The sequence below is a fragment of the Arachis hypogaea genome, chromosome 16, assembly GCF_003086295.3.
Source record: "Arachis hypogaea cultivar Tifrunner chromosome 16, arahy.Tifrunner.gnm2.J5K5, whole genome shotgun sequence".
Taxonomy (NCBI): Eukaryota; Viridiplantae; Streptophyta; class Magnoliopsida; order Fabales; family Fabaceae; genus Arachis; species Arachis hypogaea.
The window spans coordinates 132,647,348-132,669,000 of record NC_092051.1 but is presented as its reverse complement, the minus strand read 5'-3'; the positions used below and the strand labels follow the sequence as shown (position 1 = coordinate 132,669,000).

General features: G+C 33.1%; 2 protein-coding genes across 2 annotated transcripts; one reads left to right on the top strand and one right to left on the bottom strand.

The window, feature by feature from the left end:
- Positions 1-486: 486 nt before the first annotated feature.
- On the bottom strand, positions 487-8,747 carry LOC112755056 (uncharacterized). Its single transcript, XM_025802946.2, has 11 exons — positions 8,295-8,747; positions 7,533-7,595; positions 7,325-7,416; positions 5,475-6,299; positions 5,269-5,368; positions 5,039-5,164; positions 4,166-4,915; positions 1,807-4,032; positions 1,644-1,716; positions 1,225-1,373; positions 487-1,149 (listed from the first exon to the last, which is right to left on the bottom strand). Exons 1-11 carry the CDS (start codon positions 8,356-8,358, stop codon positions 815-817), a joined length of 4,803 nt encoding a protein of 1,600 aa, XP_025658731.1. The 5' UTR covers positions 8,359-8,747; the 3' UTR covers positions 487-814.
- Positions 8,474-14,562, top strand: LOC112757585 (uncharacterized). The gene is made up of 3 exons (XM_025806141.1): positions 8,474-8,566; positions 11,189-13,411; positions 14,554-14,562. The coding sequence occupies exons 1-3, from the start codon at positions 8,474-8,476 to the stop codon at positions 14,560-14,562; spliced, it is 2,325 nt and encodes a 774-aa protein (XP_025661926.1).
- Positions 14,563-21,653: the final 7,091 nt, after the last annotated feature.

Below are 21,653 nucleotides of genomic sequence, written 5' to 3'. Positions count from 1 at the left end.
TTTCATTCTTGTTTTAATTTCTATCTCCCATTTTGCACTAAACAGAATACTAAGATTTATTTAAATCTCTATCTCTTAGTCTGAGTCTCAGTCTTTCCGTCTCTATCTCTCCACCAAACACTACCTTATAGTCTTATTACTCTTCTGTTTAAATAATGTGTGGCTTTATTAGGCGATAAAAGGATAGGATAGATAGATAGAATATACGTTTTAGGATTTCTGCCCCCAACCGAGTATGCAGTGCAATCCTTTCATATGCGAATACGAACATCATTAATTTTATTTCAGATAACATTAATTTACAAGTTACAAACATTATACAATAACAAATCTAAAAAATCCTATGAACAATCGACTATTACATTATTCATTTGGCACTGACAATGGCTTAAAATTGAACATAATTGTGACTTACATTGTACTGAAACTAAGAAAAACTATAGCAAGTAAATAAACGATCCGCCGCGAAAAGAAAAAATAAGGGGATTAAGAAAGTAATTAGTTGTCATTAATTCTACTGTCCCGCAAAAATCGCTGAACCATCCGTCATACGAGAATGCATAGCTTCCTCGAATATACACTCATCAGAGACTGTACACACTAGTCATCGCCAAACGGGATTTCAAATACAAATATCTATTGCACCTATCGTAAAAACAGATGTATTGAATATTATAGCTATGCTATATAACGGCCTGTACACCATTAAACCCTAAAAACCCCTCCCAAATAAAAAAAGAAAGGAAAAACTATTTCGAAGAAAATAGAATTGAAAAAATTTACAAACTAATCTACATCTGCAAGCAATAAAGTATCAATCATCAGGGCGTTGAATCTCACCCATCATGATCCGGTTGCTGGAGACCTTGAAACCAAGTAGAGAAGGATCAATCTGCTTCCCTTTCTTTCCTTTCTTCTTGCCGCTTCGCGCTGCCTGGAACCCACCATCAGATGGCTCGGTGGCACCTCCACTGGCTGCATGTGCATCCACCTCAGGAAGAACAGGCTTTTTAAGCATGTCTATAAAAGATGTTTCCGCCACAGCACCTTCACTGAAGGAAGAAGTTCTAAATCGAACTTCTTTCTTTGCAGAAGCCTGAGCATCCATCATGCTACTCATTGACGAATTTCCAGATGGTTCTCGTCGTCCTACAACAAATGTATTTTCATTGAGCCAAGATATTAAAAACAGAAAGGAAATGTAGGCAGTTGAAAATTACATACCTTCACCAGATGCAGCATTCATTATATTGTTCGGGTTAGTATGGGATCCAGTTGGTTGGTCTGACTGAACATCAGGGGAGGATAAAACACGAGATACATGGGGTCGCTTATGGAAAGCATTATCAAACTGTTTCGTTGAACTAGCGATTCTGAAAATCAACAACAAATCAAACTTACATCAGTTATAACCAGCATTTTCTGTGGCGATTAAACCATTTATACCAATGCATTCAGTTAAGATAGAGGATGACAGACATGAGCATCAGATACATCCAAGATACCATTTTTCAACAAGCTGCGATTCAGATAAAATAATTGAAAGCTTCTTATAGAAAGCCAGCAGACAGATCAAAACATTTACTAGTGTACAACTAATTAAAACTTGAGCCAAAGCATAAATATTCTAAGAATATTGTTACCTGTCACTAGAAACCTCATCTGCACGTGAGTTATTCAAACCCATATCACGACCAAATGAGCCCCCATCACCTCCTGCATAGTACCATATAGTATATTCAACTATTATATAAAAGCACAAAACAAATAAAAAAAAAGCATTTATGCATTTGCAATATATATTACCTGCACTGCTTAGTGAGCTATGTCTACTATGGGCCATAACAGGCAGTTCCATGGAATTCATCGTACTCTCCACTTGATCGGACAAGTCTAACATCCCAGGAATAGACTTGCTCATTGTGCCACCTACAAATTCATGCCTCTGCCCCTTATTTGTCTCCAACTCAAGTAAATCTTTTTCCATAGATTTACCCATCATGAGAGGAATTCTGTAATTGGGATTTAAAGTATCCTTATTACCAGATAACAGAGATTGCTCTTCCAGTAATGATCCAGATCTAGACCGAAGAGGCATTCTCTCAGTATTCCCTATATTATTGTATTGCTCAGTAATGTGCATGTTGGCTAAATGATCATTCAGTAGGGAATTGGATTTAGCACTCGAAGCCATTTCTAAAAATGGATCATTAATATGGACTTGCTGATCCGGTGGAATCTCAAAAGGATGGATTATTGAGCCAGCCTCAGACACTTGCCAAGATTTTTCATGACTTATTGATGAAAGAGGATGCCACTTATCAACAGTTGAAGGTTGGGCAGAATGAAGGCCCAGTTTTTGATTAAGTATGTCCATATAACCATGTGCTGAACTCTCTTCATGAGCTCCCATAGATGCAGAAATGTTCAAATCTGTTGATACAATGGTATCCCCTAACTCCCTCCTCTGCCTCATAGCTTCAAGGTGTTGCAGCTGCATCCGTGGGTCAATCCAGCTGTTCTCAACATGTCCGTTGTTGCCAGAGAGGGAACTCTTGAATGCATCTGAGTGATGACCATAAATATCATCAGATGATTGTAGGTGGTGAGAAGATAAAGAACCCAGTGGATCAGTTGGGTGCATATAACGACGACGATCTTGTAACTCCCTTCCATGGACAGAAATAGGTGCAGACCTCTCAAACATCATGGGATTAGTATCAAAGAACCCTCTCTGATTCTGCTCAGGAAGATTCCTTCCTAGATAATTTAATTGCTCCTCTTGTGCTAAAAGCCTCTGTTGCTGGTTGTGGATATCTGAAACATTAAATCCTGCTGAATGACCCAGTTGATGGGTTGGTGGATTTCTTACCAACTGCCCTGTTTCATTGATTGACCAAGACCTACCAAAATGTCTTTCCCCTTCCAATCCTAGCTGCTGTCTAAGAGCCATTGACATCTGGTGCTGTGCCTGCAGCTGATCTTGCTGAAAATGAAGCTGTTGCTCAGAAGGCAAGATACTCCCATGCCTCGCTTGCAACAAAAGGTCTGATAAATCAGCTTGCCTCCCTTGGACAGCATTGAGGCCCATATTTGCTTGAATAATCTGTTCCACTGATGGATCAATGTGTCTTAAAGAATGTGAATTCTGCTGCATGTCATTCAGAAATCTCCTCAATTGTACCTGATCCATCATGTTATCCCTAGAAAGATCATGCTTTGACTGCCCAAAATTGGGATCAGAGATTTGTTGATGCAAAAGCTGTTCAAGCAGCATTTGCTGAACTTGGGCCTGTTGCTGGGGTTGTAGCTTCATATGCTGTTGAAGCAGTTGTTGATGATGCATATCTTGTTGCTGTTGAAGCTCAAGTTGGCGTTGCTGGATCTGAAGTTCCAGAAGACGTTCAAAGTCTGACCCCGAGTTCTGCATCATTTGCTGGATATTGGGGTTTTTGCTCTGAGTGTGAGGAAAACCTGGAAATCTCTCTAAATCAGACCCAGTAAGATGTGCAGGAAAATGATTAGATACAGTAGCCTGCTGCTGCAAGCGTTCCTTCTGCAGCTTCTGCAGTATCATACGCTCGGATGCATCAAAATTATTAAAATGTTGCCCCACATGGGACATGAACTGGTCTTCCAATGAACCTACATGCATATTAGGGTTAAAAGGCCTATTCATCCCATATTCATCAGGCCATGTATCCCGGAGAGATGACTGATTAATCATTCCCCCAATAGAGCTTTGATCAGCAAAAGGAGCATCCCGATCAATTAATGGATCTACAAAGTGACCCTGATCGCCCAATCTCAAAGAACTATTGGAAGATTGTGCACGCCTTAAATGAGTACCATCTCTGAGTTCAGACATCAATAAACCAAATGGATGCAACTTATCAGCCTCATTATGAGCATCACTCCCCAAAACATCATTGTTGACAGGTTTGTTAGGATGAGGATATGAAGAAGCAACATCCACAGGCCTCATCAAAGGGTTGTCATTGCTGCTTCCAGCAAATTTAGATAATGAAATATCTACAAAGAAGCATATATAAATAGATATTAGAATTAGAATCAAATACATATGTAACATGAAGACACAAATTTCATAAGCAGAATAGTAAATATCAAATAAGTGACAATGGCAGATGGAAAAGCATTATATTACCCTCCTCTGGCGCAACAATATTACTGAACGACTGATCGTCAGAAAATTGGACCTCAGAGCGATAATTTTGACTACGTATTTGAGACTGAACACCAACACACGCGCTAACATCCGGACGGGATAAAGACCAAAGTTGATCATCATTAACAGCTGACCCATTGAAGTCAAAATTAGGCACATCTACTTTTAGGTTCCTTTGAATGGCATCTGATGATTCTGATTGAGCCACCAGGTTCGTACCAGAACTGAATCCTGATTTTCCTTTCAGGTGAGGCATGACATCACCAAGTTCTTGAAAAGGTGAACCTTCAGGTGCATCTGACAAGCGAACTGGTAAGTCCAACCCAAAAAACCCTTGTTCAAACCACAAAATTATATCAATCCCAAGAAATGGTCCTTGAATTGCCCCTTGAGGGTCCAGATAGCACAAACTTAACTCCTCAGGAACAGCAGCAATTTCATAAGAATATGCATTCTCATTAAATTTCAGGTCCTGTTGATTAATACTTGGATTTTGCTCAAGAGGCGAAAATCCAAATGCATCAGGCAGGTTATTATTGAGTTCTGATGCAGAAAATGAATCAACACCATGATTGGTATGCCCCTTATCGCCATCGAAGGTTTCTGATTCAACAACTTTGTTTATGGTGATACTTCCCTCCCTGTTATTGTTGTCAGAATTCTCCTCTCTCCCATGCACAACAGCTGATGACATATGTTTCTGCTTGCCTAGTTGGAAAGTTGCAACATCTGAAAAACAATAGTGACTTGTAACCATCATTAATCCATTATATGTATAGAAAACAGAAGATCTTAATTTCAACTTAATAAATCAATAGCATATAAATATAAAATCAAATACTATTTTCTCACCATTAACTGCATTTCTAAATGAGCCAACAATTTGATCAGAATCATTTGAGATTTCAATTCCCGAGATAACCTTTCCACCACCGTCAATTAAAGTTTGTTTTCTTTCACTTAAGGCTGTACCAGGACCTGAAATAAGTCAAGAGGGACCATAATCAGGGAGAGTGGGGGAAATTAAGATTAGAAGATTATTTGACCAAACTATAATACACATTACACAGAAAACTTGCAACCTGAAATATCATCATTCAACCCTCCATCCTTTCCTCTAAATGAGTATCCCGAAACTTCACTACTAGTAATTTTTCCATTCCATATATCCTTAAGGACAGCCTGAAAGGAATACACAAATAACTATCAATGCTGAATACTTGAGGTAGAAAGAAGACAAAATGATAGCATAATAACATTGACCATTCAACTCGTCTGTTCATTATACCTCTTCTTCAGCAGCAGGAGCAACAAATGCTAATGGCTCTACAGAATCCAGTTGAGTTATGGGTGAAGTATGCTCCAACTCAGGAGGCATACTGTCAAAAGTTGGATCAATCTTTTGCTTGCGATATATGTCAAGAATCTTACCCCTGGGATAGTAATATGACTCGACACCAAGGCTAGACTTCCCCAGTATAGTTCTATTCTTATCCACAAGTGCAGAGCCCACACTAGAGCCCAAGGGAGGCCTTCCAATTTGCAGATTTCCATTTATATTTGCCCTTCCTCTTCCAGGTGAAAATCGCACATTTGTTCCCTCTGTACGTCCTTTATCCATCCCAAATCCAGGTGCAGCACGGTATGTGGCCACACCAGCTGCTTGAGCTTCCAATCGATGACGTGGTCTCCATTTATCACGAGAATCTGTGTCACGATCAGACCCTTGTCGATTGCTAACACCAGAAGATTGTTTCTCTGCATGACCATCTTCCTTCTCAACATCATTCCTTTTCTCAATTCGAGAATCCTTTTCTTTGTCTTCAGGACCCCATCTTGATGACCACTTGTTCTCTCTCCGAGAGTCATGACCAGAACCACGACCATCATGCCAGCGATCAGCAGGCAAGGATCGGTTCTCTGAGGTTGACGTAATCTCCGTACGACGCTCTTCTTTTCTGCGATCCCTTCTCCCAAGCAAGCTTGTTTCTCTCTCCTCCTCACGCCAGCGACGACTTATGTCAACATCTGGAGCAGTCCTCCTCCAATCTTTCTTGTCTTGAGAACCCTCCAAACGCCAACTATCTTTCAGTATGGGATCAGTGGGGTTCGCCTGTGGCAAAGAACCAAAAGCACCGATATATCTATATAAATTTTGTGATGATGCAAATCCTTTGAAAGTCACAAATTTAAAAGAAACAAGTTTTTAAACAAAAATACAATGGGAATAAAGACTCCAATTCAACTGAAAAAGCATATGCATACAAAATATTCTAACACTAGCCCATAAATTGAAACGGTAACCAACAGATTTGATATGATTAAGCAAAGAAACAAACAAGAGCTCGTCCTCCCCCCCCCCCCCAAAGGGGCACCAAAGATCCCGTTATGTTATTATTTTCTAATATAGAAATATCACTCTTTACAAATATATAACACAACAATTCTTGATATGATAATTGAACACGCAATCATTTTCAATAAGAATTTGAGAAACTGCCTCATCAGCCAAAGAAAATAATTGGAGAATCTGAAAAATCTTAAGAATTAAGACACATCACCATTGCTTTGTCTTTCAACATTCATACCAGGTCAAAATGAAAACAAAAGCTTAGCTGTTACATTGAATAAAAAATCAAACAGGGTCTTGAGATTGACTAACAATCCATTTTGCCTTCAAAAGACACAACAGATACAAAACCTTTTACACTAGGCAGGAAAATCCAAAAGAGAAAATCATATTTTTCTTCAAATATTTTGTGATTGAATTATTGAAAAGACCACTTATTCATCACTTAACCACTCTGATGCTCTTACAAATACCATACAGACACATGTCAAACTACCAGCCACAGCTCTACTATACATTCCCCCTTGACCCCTTGATGTACAATAAATTGCATAATAGATAAGATCAATTTACAAAACAATACAAGAAAATGCAATGTTATAAAATTCAATGTGACCGAGGGGAGAAAAAATATTTCCGTGAACAAAACTGACATGTTTATTCTTTACTCTCCAACATGATAAAGCAAAGCAACAGCAAACTCCACCAGATAGCAATATATTTTACCAGAGGAAAAACGAATCTACACCATGAAATTCAAATCCAAAGAAGCAGTGAGTATTACATACCCCCACTGGGTTGGCAGTTGCTTTTGAGTCAACAGGTTTGGAATAAAGCCACTGCGGGGATAATGGGATGCTGCTGTCCGATGAAACTTGATCTGAAAGTGAAACCAGCTTTGTGTCAACACCAACAGCTACCACACAATGTATAAATGAGGGCAACTCAACTAGCTGTTAGCTTTAACTTCAATTCTGACATATATCAACATCTTACCTTTCGAATCATCAAGTAGCCCAGCAATCCCTTTCTCCGTGCCATGTGCTGCGGATGCTTCATCTAACACAATCAAAAAAGCGAATGTTAACTATCTCATTCAACTTAGCAACAAGCAATGACGCGATCTATATCGTCCACCACAGCTGGCAAATTACATAATACAGATAAAATAGTGAACAAGCAAATCAAATCAACCCTCAACATCTGGAGAAGACAACCCCCTCCCCCTCAAACCCAGTTAAATCAGCTTACTATTTTTAACAAAATATATAGAACAAATTTCCGGATTCAGATTAATAAGAAATCTCACTCCATCCATCCCAACACAGCTTCAGAGAAAACAACACAGAACCCACTCGCACTAGCTAAAGCATTGACAGGAACCAAGAACCAAAAATAAATATATAAACAAATAAAAATAAAGAGAAAATGTAGATCAATCTTCATTCCACAGTAAAGTCAACCCCAAAAAAACACACAAAACAACATTCAAAATCAGGTATCCATTATCAATTAACCAAGAAGGAACATGCGTGTTGAGCATGCGATTGACAGAGAGAACGAATCAGGGATTGAGATTCAACGGATCAAGACAGAGAGAGAGCGAACAATTATTGCAAAAACGAAACGAGAAGCGAGCATTTGAAAGCGATTTAGAGGAAAATGAAAATGGAAAGGGAAAGCCCTAAAAGTAAAAACAACGGAAAAAATCGAGAAAATAAAAAAATAGAAGCGTTGGAAGCGGAAAATCGATCAGACCTTTGGAATCGGAGGGCTTGGAGGAGAAGAGATCGTCGGGGAGATTGACCTTGCCGTCGCCCATGTTTGGTGGAGCTTGAAATTGGTGGAATTCGAAGGTGAACAGAGAGATCCAGAAAGAACGGAAGAAGAACGAGAAAGAGAAGAAGAGTATGAAGACGAAGATGAAGATTAAGAAGATGAAGAAGATTGTGACGAGTGGTTTGGAAGGCGAAGGGCGAAGGGCGAAGGGAATGGGAGGAGCTAGGGTTCCGAGATTCAGAGAGAGACAGGTGTGTAGGGTTTGCTAATTGCAGGGTATAAGATTAGATAGATAGAACACAAGAGGAGAGAGTCCGAACGAGAAAGAGAAAGAGAAAGAGAAAGAGAGAGAAGAGGGGTGAGGGTTTGGGTGTGTAACATCACAAACAGCCACAGGGACTGCGCGATATATTATTCGTTTTTTTTATTCTTTCTTTTTTTTTTCCTCTGGTTTCTTTTTTTTAATTCGAAAAAAAATTATGATAAGTGATTAGGATTTGTTTTTATTTGTAACAAAATATTTTATTTATGTTTTTATATTGTTATGATAAGTTTTTTTTTTTTTTTTTACAAAAAAGATAGAAAGTCGAACTCACAATTTCTTTAAATGAATATGAGGAGATTATACTATTTCAATTATAACTCATTAGTTTATAATAAATGTATTTATATTTTTATATTGTTATTGAATACTCACAGTAAAAAACAAATATTCAAATAGCTACAGAGATTTGATACTATATACTTGAAATGTATAACATCTTAAAAAAATGTGAGTGCATATGGGATATATTACATATCGATAGTTTAAAATTTTAAAATTACAAATTTTTAATTTAAAATTTTGATAAATATAATTTAAATTAATAATTTAATTTAATTCAGGACAAATAAATTTATTCATATTATTATATTCAGTTAATTATGATTATATATTCAATTTTGAAAAAAAATAGTTTAAAGCTTTTAAACTAAAAAATTAATAATTTTAAATTTTAAATACATTCAAAATATATGTAAAATTAACTTAGGACTTGATAAGTTTAAATAATATTTTGTATCATATTGTGTTGGTTTATTTTTATTTTTCTATTTCATCTAATTTTATTCAAATAATTTAAAATTTTAAAATTATAAAAAAATTTATTTTAAAATTTATATTTTTTATCAAATATTGTGTTGGTTTATTTTTATTTTTCTATTTCATTTAATTTTATTCAAATAATTTAAAATTTTAAAATTATAAAAAAATTTATTTTAAAATTTATATTTTTTTTATATCAAAGATAAAAAGACTCGAACCCACAACCTCTTAAGTGAATATGAGAAGATTCTGCCATTTGAACTATAATTCATTGAAAATAGATAAGTATTATCTAATTATTTTTAATTTTTTTAAATATGAGTACGTTTATTTGTATTAACTTAAATTTTAAATTTAAAATTGTATAATTTTAAAATTTTAAATTATTTAAATAATATTAGATAAATAAAAAGATTAAATCAGATCATAACGTATTTCAAATACACTAGGTTAATTTTTTTTTGCTTTATTCTGAATATTAAATATGTATATCTACGCAAATATAACATAACCCGATACATTTAAATTTTTTTTAAGATGTATTTATTTGTCTTTTGTTCTGTGCATCCTATATATATATATATATATATATATATATATATATATATATATATATTATGCGTGCATATTTTAATAAATAAAATATTTAAATAATTTAAATAAAAAATCCGTAATTATCGTTATCCAACTAGGGGGTGAATTCTATCCATTTTAGTGGGTGTTTGCTGTAAATAAAAGATTAAAAAACGTTATGCGTAAAAAAATACCAATTAATATATATATATATATATATTGTGTGTGTATTTCAATTAAATAATCAATCAACAAAAAATTAAACATATCATAATAAAATTAAACATATCATAATAAAGAAGTAAAATAATCAAACTTAAGAATAATTAATAATAAAATTATTTATTATAGCATGATAAAATTCTTTTAAATGTTAAATATGTATTTTTGTATACATATTTCTTGTAAAGATTAATACGCAGTATTTTTCATAAATTTAATAAAATAATAAAAACATTTTTTGAATAATAAAAAGTCTAGTGTGTCTTTGAATTGCCTTTTCTAAAAGAAAAATGATATTTCAACTATTCAGAAAAATACTAAATAAAATTCTTAAGTGAAGGTGGTAGAACTAAGGATATAGACAGGGACGGATACATGGGGGGGCAAGTAGAGGCCTGGGCCCCCCCAGCTTTTAAAAAAAAAAAATAGTAGTCACTAGTTAGAAGCCCAACCTAACATAAATAAAACATTAAAATTTAAAAAAATCCCTAAAACTAATTCTGTTTCTTCACTTTTTCTATTCTTTTCTAATCCTTTTATTTCCTAACACCGTAACACGCGCCGTCCTCAGTTCTTAGTAGGTCATATCACTGCGACACTGCCATTGTCCATTGCCAGTCTTTAGTGAAGTCAAGGACTCAAGGTATTTATTTTATTTTTCAATTCTTTTATATAATTACATAAAATTATTAATTAATAAAGTACATTGTTTTATTATGAAATAATTTAATTTTATTCTTTTGTATTTACATTACATAGGCAAATTATTGACTTATTTTTAAGATTTATTCTCTCTTATTTTTTTATTTTATTTTTTAATGAAATTGATAGTGATTTAATGAAAATTATTATTATTGATATTTAATTAATAAAATATACTTAGACTTTGTTTATTCATGTAAGTATATAATTATTTGAGTTTTTTTTTTCAGGTAAAAAGAAATTAGAACATTTTATGATGAAAAAGCAAAGTAAAATTGATGCAATTTTTAAGAGAAAGGTTATTGATAATGTTGGAGTTCAAACAAGTCAACCCTCTAATCCTATTTCACAAGAAGGTCAAGTAAGTGAGCTCTCTAATCTTACTCAAAATACATATCAACATGAAACCAAAGTACCAAGATTAGAAAGAGATGTTGATATCTCTTTACTAGAAAGGGATCCAGGAAAGCGACGTCCAATTTGGCAGTATAATGTCAATGAACGTGATAAAATTCGTAGAGCATACATAATAGCTGGGCCATACCAACCAACAAATATTAGCTATCCAGCTTCTGGTAATAACAATCACCGTCGATATTTTCAATCTTCTTGGTTTAAGAAATTTCCAAGTTGGTTAGAATATTCACCAGAAAAAGATGCTGCTTATTGTTTGCCTTGCTACTTGTTTGGTAAACATTATGGTGCTCGCAATGATGGAAAAAATGCATTTTCAGAGTTAGGATTTAGTAACTGGAAGAAAGTAAATAATGGGGTAAATTGTGCATTTGTATGTCACGAGGGTTCTATTCCTAATTCTCCCCATAATTTATGTGTGAAATCTTGTGATGATTTAATGGCTCAATCTAAGCATATAGACAAAGTTCTTGATAGGCATAGTGATGAAACTATTGCAAATAACCGTTTAAGGTTGAAGACATCTATTAATGCTATTCGATGGCTTGCATTTCAAGCATGTGCATTTAGAGGCGATGATGAAAGTCCTGGATCTTTGAATAGGGGGAATTTTATTGAGTTAATTAAGCTTTTAGCCTCCTGTAATCAGAATGTTCATAATGTTGTCCTTGAAAATGCTCCTGGAAATGCTCAATATATATCTCCCAGTGTTCAAAAAGATATATTGCATATCTTTGCTAGAAAAGTGCGTGCAACAATTCGAGAAGAAATTGGTGATTCTAAATTTTGTATAATTATTGATGAAGCAAGAGATGAGTCAAAGCGAGAACAAATGTCTGTGGTTTTGAGATTTGTAGACAAGCACGGTTGTGTTCAAGAAAGATTTTTTGATCTTATACATGTTTCTGATACATGTTCTTTGACATTGAAAACAGAAATTTCATCAGTTCTTTCTCGTCATAATCTTGATGTCCAAAATATTAGGGGACAAGGGTACGATGGAGCTAGTAATATGCGTGGTGAATGGAATGGATTGCAAGCTCTATTTTTGAAAGATTGCCCTTTTGCTTATTACATTCATTGTCTTGCTCATCGATTACAATTAGCACTTGTTTCTGCAGCCAAAGAAGTTTGTTATGTTCATCAATTCTTTTCAAAACTTACACTAATTGTGAATGTTGTGACTGTTTCTCCTAAACGTCATGATCAGTTAAGGGTTGCTCAAGCAAATAATGTTGCAAACTTAATTGCCAATGATCAAATTGTGACAGGAAGTGGACTTAATCAAATTGGTACTTTGCAAAGAGCTGGAGATACTAGATGGGGGTCTCATTTGAATTCTGTACGTAGCTTGTTATGCATGTTTGATGCTACTTGTGAAGTTCTTGAAAAAAGCACCGAAGAAGGTAATTTCTCCACTCGTGGTGATGCTAGTGCTGCTTATGATGCTATCACATCCTTTGAATTTGTCTTTGTTTTGCATTTGATGAGAAATATTTTGGAAGTTAGTCATGATCTTTGTCAAGCTTTGCAACGAAAAAATCAAGACATATTGAATGCTTTAACTCTGGTTTCTACTACGAAGACTTTAATCCAAAGAATGAGAGAATCAAGTTGGGAGGCTTTCATAAAAGAAGTAATATTATTTTGTGAGAAACATGAAGTTGAAGTTCCTGATATGAATGCATTGCATATTCCTAGAAGAGGCCGAACTCGCAAAATTGTTGATCAAATTTCAGTAGAGCATCATTACCGTGTTAATTTATTTCTGGCTGTAATTGATACACAATTGCAAGAGCTTAATGGAAGATTCAATGATAATATGGTGGAATTGCTTACTTTAAGCTCAACTTTAGATCCCAGAGATAATTATAAGTTCTTCAGTGTCAACAAAGTATGTGAATTAGTAGAACGGTTTTATCCAGGTGACTTCAGTGACCAAGAGAAATTTCACATTAGAATGCAAGCTCAACATTATGAACTTGATGTTCCTAATCATGTTGAATTAACTAACTTGTGCACAATTTCGGAGTTATGTCAAGGATTAACGAAGACAGGAAAGTCTTTAACATACCCTTTGATTGATCGTTTGATTCGCTTGGTATTAACTCTCCCTGTTTCAACTGCTACAACTGAGAGATCTTTCTCTGCTATGAATATTGTGAAGAATAGACTCAGAAACAAAATGGAAGATGAATTGCTTGCTAATTGTCTTTTGATTTACATTGAGAAGAAGATTGCTGAAAGATTTGACACAGATTCTATTATCGATGAATTTTATGATATGAAGAATCGACGTGTACCACTTCGTTAGTAAAAAGTACACTTTTTTTGCACTTTAAATATATGTTCTCTATCAGTATATTTTTGTAATGCATCTTACATTATAATTTATTTGCATATATTTTTTTATATTATATATATATTATTGGCCCCCCCATGATAACATTCCTGGATCCGTCCCTGGATATAGATTTGGTAAAATTTGGTTTTTTTTTTTTTCAAAAGTAGTTTATCAAAGATAGTTTCTAAAAGTTGTAGTAGTTATATTTTGTAAATAAAAATAAAATAACTTTCAATTAGCATACACTATAACAATTGTATTAAATATTGGGTAAATAAATGTTTTGATAATCAATTTTTAATCACAATTTTTCAAAAAGTTATATATTTTTTAAAAATATAACAGAAATGGAGAGACTATAAAACCAAACAGAGAACATTCTTATAACAAATATTTTTGGGGATGAAACATCAATATTTGAAAGAACATAAATTTTTTATTTTTATAAATAACAGAATATAAAGAAGAGAAGATGAAAGCACAGCAATAGTAAAGGAAAGAAATCATGGCAAAAGAAGAAGAAAAAGAACAAATATCAAGGAGAGGAAAAAAAAAAGGAACTTAGATCCTTTGTTTTTTTGGGACACTACATATTTTGAAACTAATATTTCATTTCATATAAAGCTTAAATAGTTATTATCTAAAAACACTTTTCATACTTTTGCAAAATTTGGCATCATCTTTTCCATATTTATTTTCACCTTCAAGCTCAAAATCCAACTCATCAAATTTCTTAAACTTACAATTATTTATAGAATAAAAACAAATGATATGGTTATGCAATATTATTATTGCAATAACAATTTGAACTTGTTTTCCGTGGCTAAAACTTAACATTTCTACCTTTGTATAGTCATTTGAAGTATGCATGATATTTTTTTTTTTTTGGTGACTTGTAGTGTGCATGATATGGTTATGCAATGTCATTTCTACCATTTTTTCTAAATTCCAAATGGACGTTATTTAACACTTATAAATGAAAAATGAACATAATTATACATATCGTGGTATTTAAAGGTCTATTAATACGATAAAATTTAAATAAATAATATCTCTTCCTTTTATATGTCCTGATAATTTATCTTTTTTGGATAGTATATATCCAATAAATAAAATTTACTTGTGTATTGTCAATTCTAACGTGGCATAATAAAAAGAAAGAGTATATACCTATTTTGATCCTCAAAAGAATTTTGAACCAGATACTTTAGTCGCCAACTAAAATTAATTACTCGATTGGTATCTAACAATTAATTCCGTCAGTCACTTAGGTCTTTAGTTCCGTCAACTCTAACGGAAGACAAAATGGTCTCTGACAACTCTAATAGGAGACAAAATGATCCCTGACAACTCTAACAAGAAACAAAATTATCCATGACCCCTTTATTCAAAAACGACATTATTCTTCCCCAATTTTTATCATATCTCGCATAACCCTAACATTCATACTCTCCTTCTTCACGTTCACAATCTTCTTTTCCATCTTCCTCTTTAGCTCCAAGATTAAGCTATGGTATAATTGTCACATGTGTCGCACCTACCTCAACATGTCATGGACCACACACTTCCTAAATCTTTGTGACTGGTACATCCGCCTCCTCTGCACTTCACCCACCAGATGCATCAACTTCCACGTCTTCGATAACATTACCTCCAACCCCGACAACGTCTACGACATCCTCAACACCAAGTTCCACAACTACCCCAAGGACACACCTTTCTCCACTCTCTGGCAAGCAATATAAATTGTTGGACATTATGACATCATGAGAAAATTCTTCTTCGACATCATATGTAAATTCTCATTTGAAATAGACACCGAATGTTTCATTCCTTCTTTCCCAGAGTCCAAATTGGCAGACAGCTTCGACCTCGCATCCAAGTTATCAGTACAATGAGTAATGTCACCGTTGCCGCTCATATGAAAACTGAAATGATTACTGAACATTGGTTCGGAGAAGAAGTTGAAGGAAGCGATTGGAGTGGTGGACAATGTGGTCATGGAAATGATAGGGCAGAGGAGGAGGGAGATGGCAACGACGACGACAGATCTTAACAAATCAGACTTGCTGTCTAGATTCATGAGATCCATCGAAGACGACAAGTAGTTGAAAGATATAGTCATTAGTTTCCTGAGTATGAATTGGTTGAGAACAAGTTGAGGATTTTTTTTCTTGTGAACATTAAAGTTATAGAGTATGTCTTGTGTAACTTGATGTTACAGTATTAGACTGTTAGTGTTATGCGAGATATGATGGAAATTGGGAAAGAATAATGTCATTTCCAAACAGAGGAGATCAGGACCATTTTGTCCCCATGTTAAAGTTGTCGGGACTATTTTATCCTCCATTAGAGTTGATAGAGTAAAAGACTTAAGTGACTGATGGAGTTAATTGTTAGAGACCAATCGAATAATTAATTTTAATTAGAGACTAAAATGTCTAATCTAAAATTTTTTGAGGATCAAAATAGGTATATACTCTAATAAAAAACTAAGTACGCTCATAATTTATAATTTAGGTGTGAAGGTGAAGTACAATAAAATGGTAGTGATTTTGGAAAGTTCGATTCAAATGAACCAATTGTATTAGAGAAACTTATTGTGTTGCTATTTATTTAGATGATCCATCTTATTTTCAAAGTCTCTCAATTTTTTTTTTTGAAATTATTTTTTGGCTCTTTAAATTTTAGATATATAGTTTTTTGAGATTGTATCCTCTTATTTTTTTTTTTATTTAAAAGAGTAAAATATAATTTTTCATTATACATTTTATAGGTAGGACAAAAAAATTATAAAAAAAATATTAAAAAATTAAAAATTATACTTATACTCTCAATTAAAAAAAAATTAAGATGATTCATTTCCATAATTTCTTCAACATATTGTATCTTTTTGTTGTATATGCTATAAATTTTGGACACCGACAAAAAAAAAAAAGAAACAACATATCATATATGATTTGGGATTAGACTAAGTAAATTTGTCTTTTGTATAAAGTACAAAATAATGTAAATCGAAAACATGAAAATATGATATATTGGATTTTCCTCATGCCCATATCTTATAAGGAGTTAATATGATGATAGATCTAATAAAGATTTTAATTTGAATTGAGATATTATATTTAGTGTCTCATCTCAAAATGCTTTAAGATAATCGCTGTTTTAATGAATGATATTATATATCTAAATGTTTTTGATAATTAAATTTAACTAAATTAATTTAAATTTAACAAAAATTAACTTCATTGTTAACGTGTGTAAATACATTATCTTTTCATATCTCATGTTTCTTATTTGTATTTTTCTTCTTTTTTACATTTTTTTTCTTTTTCGTATTTTTTCTTTTTGTTTACATATTTTTTTTGTCATCATTTTTTTATTACTTTACTATTACTGCACTTTTTTTTTTCTTTTCTTAGTAATTTTTGTAACATTATATATGTTTTCTTTTCTTTTGTTTGATTTTTTTTCTCTTTTTTTTTGTTTTTTATTTTTTTATGAGGGTGAAGTAAAAGATTGATGAGAAATCGAAACCAAAAAAAAAAAAAAAAAGAGAATGAGGAGTTTTAAGTTACGTAAAATTTATCATAAAATAATACTAAATTTTTTTTACCTTGACATAAAAGTTTCTTAATTTTAATACTAAAATTTTTTAACTGTAACACTAAATAGGTGAAATAAAATTGTGAAAGAAGAAGAAAAAAGGTAGGAGGACGAAGATGAGGTGGAAAGAGAGTTTTGAAATATTATTTAGTTGAATGAATATATGTTTATATTTATTGGATTAAATTCTTACCATAAATAAAAATAGCATAAAAATTCATAATTTTAATTCCAAAATTTTGTTACAAAATACAAAAATATCTTTTTTTAATGTTGCATTTTTTTGTTTTTTATTTTTTGTTTGATTTTTTTTTTTTATTCTTATTATGAGGGTAAAATAAGAAGAATTATGAGAAGTTGAAATAAAAAAAAAAAAGGTAGAAGAAAATGATGATGATAAGGAAGAGAAAAAAAAGGAGAGGAGGTGTTTTGAGTTATGCAAAATTTATTAAAAAATAACATCGAAATTCTAAAGAATAATACTGAAATATCTTCTTTAATGCTGCATTTTTTTACTTTTGTTATTCTTTCTTTATATCTTTCTTTCTTTCTTTTATGTTTCTCTTACTTCTTCTTTTAGGAGTATTGCTTCTCATATTAGATTTGAATGAACATGTTTGTACTGTATTACAATCTTATTTAGTTGAATGAATATAGGTTTATACTTATTGAATTGAATTCTTGCCATAAACAAAAATAGCACCGAATTTCTTAATTTTAACACCGAAATTTTGCTATAAAAATATAGATTAATCTTGTCTTTAACGCTGTATGTTTCTTTTTTTTGTTTTTATTCTTCTTTCTTTCTTTCTTTTTCTGTTGCTCTTACTTCTTCTTTTAGAAGTATTGCTTCTCATATTAGACTTGAATGTACATTTATTGGATTAAAATCTTACATTGCAGCGAAAAAGAATGAAGGAGAAAAAGAATCACTGTGACGATAACGATGACGACGACGACGACGGCGATGGAGGAGGAAAAGGAAGGAGGAAAAAAAATTCGAATTAAAAGGAGGGAGGAGGAAAAAGAGGAGGTGGCAGCGATGATGATAATAACAACGACGATAACGAAAGAAAATGATGAGAAGAAGAAGAAGAAGAAGAAGGAGAAGGTTATACAACTTGGTTTGATTTAATTGGGTAAATCACTTAGTTATAGAAAATTTTTGTTTTCTAAAAGCATTGTTGTTCTTTCCATTTCTTGCAAATTTATATTTTTTTATTTCAACAACCTTATTTTTGTTGGAGTGTTTTAGGAATTGAGAAGTCACAAACAATGGTGTTTTCTTTTAAAAAAAATTCAAAATCTAAGTTAAAAAATTTTACTATCATAATCAAATCTAATAATAGAGATTGTAAGTCTTTTTTCATCTTAAAATTTTTTAGAGAATTCAACAAATTTTTTAAAACTATCATCTTTAGAAATTAAAAAAATAACTTATATAAATCTAGAATAGTAAAAAATTAGGAAAAATTACCAAAAGAACCCATAAAGTTTACAAACGCGGACAAAAGTATCCATAAATTAAGGAAATTAACATTGTACCCATGAAAGATGGGTTCTATACGACAAAAGTATCCAAACTCTAATTTTTTATTGATTTTTTAATAAAATTCCTAAACTACCACACCATAACCTCATTCTACCGTCACTCCCTCTCTTCTCACTTCTTCCTATCTCCTCACTTCTCCCTCTCTCAAAAACCCTCACAGAGTCACAGAACTCTCTTCCTACTTTCTCACCACCGTCCGCCACCCACCTACCCGTCATCACCAATCTCCCCTCTCACTGCTTCCCCCTCTCATTCTCAAGGTGACTACAACACCTTCGTCGTGCACCTGTGACCCAACCTGAGGAGAACATCGCCATGGCGCGCTTGTCCCAGTTGAGAAGAACACCGTCGTCACGCGCCTGAGAAGAGAGACGGGTCGTGGCGCTGCTGCATGCAGAAAGAGGGTTAAGTAAAAAGAAATCGGAGAAAAAAGGGAGGTGGCGCTGCTGATGGAGATTCTGTCGTTGACGATGTTACAGTCGGCAAAGAAAAATGTATTTCTCTTTTTTCTTAACATTTTTATTTTATTTTTCTTCTTTTCATAAATTGATTTAGTTATTACTAAAAAGATACTGTTCTAATTTTTTTTAAATCTTCTTCTATTTTTTATGAAAGCAGAGACTGATTTACAGAAGATTCGTTTGATGGCTACTTCTGCTTCTGATTTTTGCTGAAGTAAATTTCAAATTGGATGAATGGATTTGTTGATTTTCGATGGTTGATGGTTGTTTTTGCTTCTAGTTTTGCTAAAGTGAATTGAAATTGGATGAATAGATTTGAAATTTTTTTTGTTTTGAGTATTTTTTGGTGTTTGATTGATTTAGTTTGGGTATAGATTATAAACTTATGATTGAACTGGTTGAGGTCCAATCCTCACCACTACCACCATTGATTTTGGCCTGATCTGTTATAGGAGTAGTTTCGGACTCCATGGCAAAGGTTTTAAAGGTGTAGGTTGAAAAAGTGAGTTGAGGTTGAAGGTGGGGTAGTTTGGAAATTTTATTAAAAAAAATTAGGATTTTGATACTTTTGTCGTACGGAACCCATCTTTCATGGGTACAACGTTAATTTCCTTAGTTTATGGGTACTTTTATCAATGTTCATAAACTTCATAGGTACTAGGGGTGAACATGGCCCGGCCTGATTCAAAGATCTGGCCCGGACCCGAACAATTTAGGGACTAATTTGGTGTGATTTTACCGGGTCTAGAGTCGGATACGAGTCTCAACAATAGACCCGGTTATTATTTAGGGTCCGGTCCGGGTCAAGGCGAATCCGGCTTCACCCGACCCATGTGCACCCTGAGAAAACTAGAAAATGTATATATGTTTTAAATTAATTCCAATTTTATGTTATATTAATTATAAGCTTATTGTTTTATTTTTATGACACTTGTTGAATTAGAAAATACTAAAATAGATTAAAGAAGCATCAAATTAGAATTTATGGACAAATTCAAGTTCAAATATAGATATCAACTTCTCGGTAACAAGTTTCTTCTTTATAAATAAGTTTCTTTATAAATTATTGTTAAAGCTTTTAAAGGCTTGATTTTCACCCGTTTTGGACCCAGTATAATTGTAGCCCGAAAATGTTTAGATTTTATTGAGTTTAGGGTCGGGTTATGGTCTAAAAAATAGATCCAGTATATATTTAAGGTCAGAACTGAATTAGAACAAATCCGATTTCACCCGTCCCATATACACTCCTAATAGGTACTTTTGGTAAATTTTCCTTAAACTTACATGACTACGAGCAATGGAAGATAATAAGTTAGTTTAGAAATAATGTTAGGCGCCCGATTCATTGCTCTTAATATATTTTAGAGCACTGAAACTCCATATAAAAAGTTGAAGAAAAGTTATTGTTTATTATTATTTTTTATATTTTAAATTTGTTTCGGCTAAATCTAAATTGTTTAATTTGTTTGTTTTTTTAGGTTTTTTCCTAAGTTAGTGATTTTATTTATTTATTGGAATGGAATGAAAATAATAAGGGTGAGTCAAATATTTGGACAGTCTAAACTGAATCTAATGAGGTTTTGTTTTAAATGTTTTATTGGCACAAAATAATTCTATTGTAATTAGCTTAAGAATTCCCTCTGCATTTCTTCCTCGAGCTCCATGGCAGCAGCGTGAATGGCATCCGACAATGAAGATTTACTCTAAAAAATCAGCAAGTTCCAGGCGTTCCATATCTCCAGATAATCATTGTTGCAATTGCTATATGCATGTTCGTACCTGAGGTGAGTTTACAAATTGGTGAAGTGAGAAGATTGGAAATTCTGACTTTAGCATGCACAGAACCAGGCCGAGTGAGCAACCTGCAAAATACTCCGATACTAAAGTCATTAGTGCTTTTTGGTGATATGGAACAAGTGTCTTTACCTACTATGTATCCTTCCCTTTATACCTACCCTTTGGGGATGCTGTTTTACCAGCCTCTAATGCTTTTATATCGCGTTACTATTGTCAGGATTTGACGGTTTTGGCTTTAGTGGTATAGTCGTTATGATGTTCCCGGCATTATCTCGTAACATTAGATTCTTACTTAATTGTTAGTCCGTTATGATCTTATTTGCCCAGAACAGTGCCCCCAACTCGGATTCCTAGACCTTGGCTCTTTTGTCAAGGGTATAAGAGTTTATGAAGTTGGGTCTGTTTCTAAATTGGGACTCTGGAAGTTTATTAAAGAAACTGAACATTTTTTTAATTTCTTTTAGAGCAGTTGTAATTCCCTCGTTCTACGAATCGTCAGCCTACTTTTTTATTTCTCTCTCCAACAATAAATGCAACATTAACTTGAATTTAAATAACTTTTTATTTTCACACTACATTCCAT

Coding starts and splice junctions, on each gene's coding strand:
- LOC112755056 (XM_025802946.2), bottom strand. CDS start 8,358: ATGGGCGACGGCAAGGTCAATCTCCCCGACGATCTCTTCTCCTCCAAG. Junction 7,596..8,294: donor CAAGCCCTCCGATTCCAAAG/GTCTGATCGATT, acceptor TGATTGTGTTAG/ATGAAGCATCCGCAGCACAT. Junction 4,033..4,165: donor TATTGTTGCGCCAGAGGAGG/GTAATATAATGC, acceptor GCTTCTTTGTAG/ATATTTCATTATCTAAATTT.
- LOC112757585 (XM_025806141.1), top strand. CDS start 8,474: ATGAAGAAGATTGTGACGAGTGGTTTGGAAGGCGAAGGGCGAAGGGCG. Junction 8,567..11,188: donor CGAGATTCAGAGAGAGACAG/GTGTGTAGGGTT, acceptor GCAATTTTTAAG/AGAAAGGTTATTGATAATGT.